Source organism: Sinocyclocheilus anshuiensis, unplaced genomic scaffold (assembly GCF_001515605.1).
Source record: "Sinocyclocheilus anshuiensis isolate Anshui unplaced genomic scaffold, SAMN03320099.WGS_v1.1 scaffold369, whole genome shotgun sequence".
Classification (NCBI taxonomy): Eukaryota; Metazoa; Chordata; class Actinopteri; order Cypriniformes; family Cyprinidae; genus Sinocyclocheilus; species Sinocyclocheilus anshuiensis.
The window spans coordinates 465286-473261 of NW_015540935.1; the positions used below are offsets into that span (position 1 = coordinate 465286).

The 7976-nt window shown below is 37.1% G+C and overlaps 2 protein-coding genes across 2 annotated transcripts in view; both read right to left on the reverse strand.

Moving 5' to 3' along the window:
• The window catches only part of stx12 (syntaxin 12), a 13437-nt gene extending 9968 nt beyond the window's left edge, over positions 1-3469 (reverse strand). The window contains exons 1-2 of the mRNA XM_016487548.1: positions 3381-3469; positions 2024-2210 (exon numbers count right to left, since the gene is read on the reverse strand). Of these exons, the coding sequence (XP_016343034.1) occupies positions 2024-2120 (97 nt within the window). The 5' untranslated portion in view covers positions 2121-2210; positions 3381-3469. The remainder of the gene's footprint in view (positions 1-2023; positions 2211-3380) is intronic.
• Positions 3470-4258: 789 nt separating this feature from the next.
• The window catches only part of trnau1apa (tRNA selenocysteine 1 associated protein 1a), a 4650-nt gene continuing 932 nt past the window's right edge, over positions 4259-7976 (reverse strand). The window contains exons 3-9 of the mRNA XM_016487585.1: positions 6977-7076; positions 6795-6844; positions 6195-6326; positions 5991-6110; positions 5000-5171; positions 4755-4785; positions 4259-4573 (exon numbers count right to left, since the gene is read on the reverse strand). Of these exons, the coding sequence (XP_016343071.1) occupies positions 4395-4573; positions 4755-4785; positions 5000-5171; positions 5991-6110; positions 6195-6326; positions 6795-6844; positions 6977-7076 (784 nt within the window). The 3' untranslated portion in view covers positions 4259-4394. The remainder of the gene's footprint in view (positions 4574-4754; positions 4786-4999; positions 5172-5990; positions 6111-6194; positions 6327-6794; positions 6845-6976; positions 7077-7976) is intronic.

The following is a 7976-nucleotide window of genomic DNA, read 5'->3' on the forward strand; positions in this document are numbered from 1 at the left end:
ATCTCCTGACCACTAGGGGGCACTGCGCCGAAACACTGCAGGTAGTCTCAGGTCATGCTTGTTATAACACACACCAAGTTTGGTCTCAATACGCCAAACCGTTGCGGAGATATAGCCTCACGTTCATTTTTACGTGCTTTTCGTAGAATTCCTTCGTGCGTTATTCGAGAACGGTTGGACAAATCAACTTGAATTCCATAACTTTTTGCCAGCATGGTCTGAAGATGATCTGAGCCAATTTTGGTGAGAATCAGACAAACCGTCTAGGACGAGTTCGACAAAGTAAGTTTTACGAAAAATTTAAAATAGCGAAAAATCTAAGCCTTGCGATTTTTGAATTTTGGTGTTCATTCGACTCGGCATGAGCCAAGGATTCACAGGAAAAAAAGAATTTCCCATTTGTGCCTTACGGTTCAAAAGTTATTAGCATAAAGAAATTGCAAATTTGGACAAGTGGTGGCGCTAGAGAGTTGGGAGTTAGAGACTCCAAACTTGCTGTGGTTAATGTTAAGACTGTCCCCTATCAGTGTGCCAAATTTCACAACTTTCCCGCAAGTGGTTCTATGGGCTGCCATAGACTTGCGGCGGAAGAAGAAGAAGAAGAAGAAGAAGAAGAGGAGGAGGAAGAATAATAATAACGCCAACGATTTCAATAGGTGACTACGCACCTTCAGTGCTTGTCCCCTAATAAGTTTTTTCAATGTTTTGGAAAGAAGTCTCTTATTGTCACCAAGGTTGCAGTTGTTTTTTTGTTTGTTTGTTTTTTAGAAAAATACAGTAAAAACAGAAATATTGTGAAATATTATTACAATTTAGAAGAATGTTTTTCTATTTGAATATATTTTAAGATGTAATTTATTTCTGTGATCAAAGCTGAATTTTCAGCATCATTACTCCAGTCTTTCGTGTCACATGATCCTTCAGAAATCAGTATAATATGCTGATTAGGTGTTAACTTATTAGTGATTATTATTGGTGCTCAATTATGAATAATGGTTCCTATTATTATCGATGTTGAAAACTATTTTGCCGTGTAATATTTTGTGTAGAATCCACAACATTTTTTTTTTCAGAATTCTTTGATGAATAGAAAAAGAACACCATTCGTTTTGAGATAGAAATCTTTTTAACATTAAAAGTATTTACTGTCACTTTTGCTCAATTTAATGCATCCTTGCTGAATAGAAGTATTCATTTCTCTCTTTTCAATCATACTTAGCCCACACTTTTGAATGGTAGTGTATCACAGTTTAATAATATTTCACAATATTACTGTTTTACTGCATTTTGAATCAAATAAACACTTCCAAACATTTTTTTAAACTCTTACCAACACTAAACCTCTGAACAGCAGTGCATGTCTCAACAAGTCAGAGATTATTATGAGCCACCACATAATAATCTCAGAGCTGGCTGACTTGTTTCATGGATCAGAATTCCTTAACAAATTTAAAATCTCAATGGAGAAAACAACTGAGAAAATGGGAACGAAGGCCACTGAAAAAGTGCACAGTTACTTCTGTACCACGAAACAAATCACAATGCCAAAAATCCTAATGGTCCTTAACGGGCTTCATTTCTTTACATAAAATATGCAGAGCTAAATCACCACTAAGTTGTCAAGCTGATCCGATGTACTCCCCTGGTAGTATCTTTAGTAGAGGTCGACCGATAGTGGATTTTGCCGATACCGATAGCTAGGTTGGACCACACTGGCCGATACCGATTAATTAACCGATAGTTTTAAAATTGATACTGAACAAAAACTAAAATAGTGCTTTATTAACAAAAACAGTACTGAACCACTAGTAGTAGTAAAAAAAATAATAATAATAGTAATAGTAAATGTTGAAATTAACGCACTCTTAACAAGGAACAATACTTACACAGCTTTCATTAATCTTAATGCTTGCCGATTAATCGGCAAAACCGATACATCGGTCGACCTCTAATCTTTAGTGCTACTAACTAGCACTTTCAGATCAACGTCACAGTAATGAACAGCACAGATCCAGACACTCACTGTTCTGTGTGATCTTTTGGATGTTGGAGCTGCATGTCTGGATGAGGCTGCTGAAGTCCTTTGGCGGGGCGCGCTGCTCTGTCCTTCCGTACGACATGACTGCGGGAAATTCAGCTGGCTCTGATGGACGTCTCGGGACAAAGGGTGGAGGAAACTAGAGCAGGAAGCGAATCAGTGCCTAAAAATGCTGAGGACAGAGAAACGTTTTGTCAGAACATGCACAATAATATCACAACGACATTATAATGCCTTTTTCATTACAGCTGCCTTGTGCCTTTGACTTGAAGTATGAGGAACAGTGTGTAACATCACCTTATATATGCCTGGCAAAGATTAGATAACCAGCCTAACACATCATGACGGCAAACAGTGCGGATCAGAGCACTAATCGAGGTACGAGTGTGCACTTTAAAGCCTATGTACTGACTGCACTACTTTCACTTGCTGTGACGGTGAGCTAAAGGTTGATGATTAATACAGGAAAGTACTAAATTAGCATGCGTGTGAGACACAAACATGATACAGACACAATGTGGTGTCAAACTGCTTGCTTACTCATATTACAGTGTCAACACACAGACTCCACCAGCATCACACACAGTTTAGCTCGACCTGCAGTAACAGTGAGCACTAGTATGTAGTAAGTAAATAAGATCATGATATATGTAAATAACCATTATTATATATTTACATTTACATTTAGTCATTTAGCACTCGCTTTTATCCAAATGAGGACAAATAGAAGCAATCAAACCAGCAAAAAGGGCAATAATAAAAGGTTTTTTTATAATAAGTAAAAAGATAAACAAGTAGATAGAATAGACAATTGGATAGGGAACGCTAGTGTTAGAGGGACTTTTTTAAATAAGAATAAAACAAGTCAAAAGAACAGAAAAATAGAGAATGCTCGTGTTCGAGGCTCTCTGACTCTTCTTTCTTTTTAAGTGAACACAGCACAATGCTAAAGACAAACTGTGTCATGTCAGTCATAACTGAGCCCAGATCAGTGAATGCTAGGCTAGTCAGCTCACCAACTAAACACTCGGACTACAGCAACATACCGCTGGAAACTGCTGTTTCGTGATTAAATAAGCCTGTTTTGTTTGTTTACACTCATCAGACTGGTTTACTCTTAAATGTCACAGAAAACTACAACACAAACAAAACCCCGTTGCAACACACAACAACGGCATTAGCATAAACTAAACGGACCGAAAACACCTCATGCTGCATTAGACCATCCGCATTTAACCTCGTCCGACATCTAGAGACGCTTTCAGAGTTATAAATATAAACATGAACGCAGTCGTCGCGTTGTTTTTGCTAATTCTGATGAAGAAATATAACGCTCTTACACAAGCTCGGGGCCGCTCCACACTCGGGACTTCCGGTCTGATGCACTTTGTACTTCCGCTAAGGGGCAGAGCCTACAAGAGCACGTGATGGCACAGAAACACCCCAACATCCCACAGAAGTAACTGAACTTTAAACTAGTAACACTATACAAGACTCTTTCTCAATCTTATTGAATTTATATAAATAAGTCTTATTTTATTTCGTTTTATTATTATGTACGACTGATACTTTATTATTATGAACCTCTGTGTATTTATTATTATTTTTTATACACGTTTTTGTTGTATACACTGTACTCAAGCTCTAACAAACAAATAGTGAGCAAGTGCCTGGTCTATATTAAAATAACAGTTTTGAGATATTAAAATTGATTTCATTTAAATGATACCAATGTTTTTTTGTAAGAAAACTGGTCATACTAATATATATTTTTAAACGAAACCTGTTTCAATCCTGTTATTATGTATTTTTACATGTTGATTTATTTATGTTTTATTTTATAAGTTTTATGAACTATTTATGTTCATTTTATTTGATTTTGTTTTGGAGGAATAAATCTATATGGGTGAAAATATGTCATGCTTTAAACTTTTTAACTTTTGTTTTATTTTGATGTTTATTTTATTCAGATTTGTTGCATGTATAAAGCCGCATGGATATAAATTTGTAATGCTTTAAATATTTTTTTATGGAAAATGTATTTATTTTACAACTTTGATTTTATTTAGATGTTTATCATACTTGAATTTGTTGCATGTATAAAGCTGCATGGATAAAAATATGTAATGCTTGAAATATTTTTTAATGGAAAAACAAGGCATTGCTGTTTAAACCAGAACTTATTTCACTTATTTATTTGACTAAACTTATGGTGTACTGTACACTTCCCATCAAACAAACCTGAATTCATTTAATTTATACATACAAAAAAAATCAACTAATATTATTCTTATTCAGTTACCTTAATAATTGGTTCTTTGCAATATAAACAAAAAGTAAATATGAACAAATATCCTCAGTCCATCTCCTCATCCTGATAAACTGGCTCTGGCAGGTGACATGTAACGTTACAGCTGACCCCGTCCCACGACTCAGGGGGCTGGAAGAAGCAACCCATCAGAGCACTGTACAGTTCCTCACTCTGCTCCATAAATCTCTCATTTGCCTCCATCACATTCATCTCAGAGTCTGGATCTACAACACAGAGAAACAAAACACAGGCGTAAGACACGTCATTTACTGGAATCAACGCTTTTATATAGTGCAGAGTGTAATTATGATAATATCATGCTACAGTTAAAAGCTGTGTTAAGTGCATCTGTGGAATACTGAGCCCACGGAGTAAAAAAGAAATAAATGTCTGATCTAAACTTACACTCTAGCTCGTCATCTTCCATCTCTTCGCCCTGCAGTTACAAAAATGGTCAATAAAAAACTTAAAAAAAAATAAAAAATAGACACTGAGGCAAAGAATACTGAATATAATTATGCAAATTGATAAACTGATAATGAACCGCTGATAGTAATAGGAACAGAATTTAATGCTTAAAATGTCACTGATTGGTTCAGGCACTTTTGGTGTGACTTGGAAAAACCCTGCAGAAATAAAACCGCATCTACCTGTGCGATGTCCTGGGAAGGGTTCAAGTAGCTGTAATCATAGCTCCAGTCATATGTAGACAAATGGCTGGCGTACTGTGGGTAATAGCACTGGTTCAAATACAAATTATGGCTGTTGTAGCTTTCTGCATGGAGGTGATAATTTTGGTTCTCAGGCGACTCTTTCTTCTTCCTAGTAGAGGGAGGATTAGACACATTAATGCCAATTTGTTTTGTGATAAAACTGTACGTATCGCTCAAACAGTACTTGAGGTTATGTATTTTGATAGACTCCTCATTAAACTTTTGCTACAGACCTCACTACTCTTCACACTGAGTAATTTTCATATACCATTCAAAAATTCGGGGTCAGTAAGATTTTTATTTTTTTATGTTTTTGAAAGAAGTCTCTTATGCTCATTAAAGGGATAGTTCACCCAAAAATGAAAATTTGATGTTTATCTGCTTACCCCCAGGGCATCCTTTATTTGTTCAAAAATATTTGATAAAAACAGTAATATTATTAAATATTTTTTACAATTTAAAAGAACTGTTTTCTATGTGAATATCTCATAAAATGTAATTTATTCCTGTGATGCGCAGCTGAATTTTCAGCATCATTACTGCAGTCTTCAGTGTCACATGATCTTCAGAAATCAGTCTAATGTGCTGATATGCTGCTCAAGAAAAATTTCTGATTATTATCACTGTTGAAAACATACATATTTTTGTGGAAACTGTTATACTTTTAAGATTCTTCGATGAACAAAATTCAAAAGAACTGCATTTATTGAAACCGAAATCTATAAATAATTTCACTGTCACTTTTGATTAATTGAATGTGCCGTTGCTGAATAAAACTGTTCATATTTAAAAAAAAAAAAAAAAAACGTACTGACCCCAAACTTTTAAACAGTAGTGTAATTTTTAATCGAAAGCAAAGAGAAACAAACGCAATCACTCTGATGTAAAAGCCCTCGTCACATAATTTCCTCTCATTACCGACACTCACAGTTTATTTGCAGCCAGACTGAGGCGTAAAGGTTTCTTCCCGAGTCCTGAGGCACCCTGGAGTTCTGCCAGAGCCCGTCTCTGCTCTCTCTCGCTCTCAAAGCACACAAAGCCACAGCACCTACAAACAACAGCAATCAGCAGAAGGAAATGTCTGGAAATGAAGAGGAAAACATTTGACAGGAACTTATTCATCAGGTCTCACTTTGAGTATCCACTGCTGTCCAGAACTATCTTCCCACTGCAGCAGGATGAAAAATGATAATGAAAGAACTCATACAGCATGCCATCATCCACGTCTGGCGTGAGATCCGACACGAAGAGGGAGAACGTAGAGCTGTAGGGAACAGCAGTAAGGCGGCGCTGAGAACATCCATTATAACGGATAGATCAAGGTAAAGAACCGCTTTGAGTTCTTCTCCTAAATTAACACATCTACAGCGATTAATTAACTTTTACTTAGTTGATTGAACTCTATTTTCACCTGTGGACAGTCTACTGATGACCACTTCCCTATGAGACTACAACTAAAATCAAATTCTTATAAAAAAAACGAAACCCTGAGCTCAAAAGCTTCTGGAAGCTGCATGTCAGATTTTACTGTTAATTCTGACTGTAGGTTTATTAAAGCCTGTTGTGTTGAAAACACTTGATCTTCTATATTCATCCTTCACAAATACAGTCTTGCAATGATATATTTATATCTAAGCTTCACTTCTTCTTTCTGTCCACACAGGATGTTCTTTGAATAGTTGGTTGCTTGCTGTACTTGATTGCACCAGTCATCTCAGAAGCTATTTCTTACCAGCTGTCATGTTTGCCGTAGGAGGCACGACTCAACTTGAACCTCTTCGGCTGTAACATCACATTATAATTAAAAGTTATGATAGTACAGTGTAACATTTTACTGTATGAAATTTTCTGATATTTTGCATATGAACTGGTCGGCACCTAATGTGAGCATAATAGTGACTTGTGAATAATTACAGGAGTGGCACCAGGTAAAGGTTTTCCATTGACTTTGCGGAGGCATCGCTCTACTGATGTCTCATCCATCAGCTCCACGAAGCCATAACCTGCATTGTGCCTGGAGAGATCAACAACAACCTGACACTTAATGACAGACAGACAGACAGACAGACAGATAGATAGATAGATAGATAGATAGATAGATAGACAGACAGACGGACGGACGGACGGACGGACGGACAGATAGATGATAGACAGACAGACAGACAGACAGACAGACAGATAGATAGATAGATAGATAGATAGATAGATAGACAGACAGACGGACGGACGGACGGACGGACGGACAGATAGATGATAGACAGACAGACAGACAGACAGACAGACAGATAGATAGATAGATAGATAGATAGATAGATAGACAGACAGACGGACGGACGGACGGACGGACGGACAGATAGATGATAGACAGACAGACAGACAGACAGACAGACAGATAGATAGATAGATAGATAGATAGATAGATAGACAGACAGACGGACGGACGGACGGACGGACGGACAGATAGATGATAGACAGACAGACAGACAGACAGACAGACAGATAGATAGATAGATAGATAGATAGATAGATAGACAGACAGACGGACGGACGGACGGACGGACGGACAGATAGATGATAGACAGAAAGACATATAGATGATAGACAGACAGACAGACAGATAGATGATAGAGTAGACAGACAGACAGACAGACAGACAGAAAGACAGACGGACGGACAGATAGATGATAGACGGTAGACAGACAGACAGATATATGATAGAGTAGACAGACAGATAGATGATAGAGTAGACAGACAGACAGACAGACATATAGATGAGACAGATAGACAGACAGACAGACAGACAGACAGACAGACAGATAGAGTAGACAGACAGATAGATAGATAGATAGATAGATAGACAGACAGACAGACAGATAGACAGATAGATAGAATGACAGACAGACAGACAGACAGA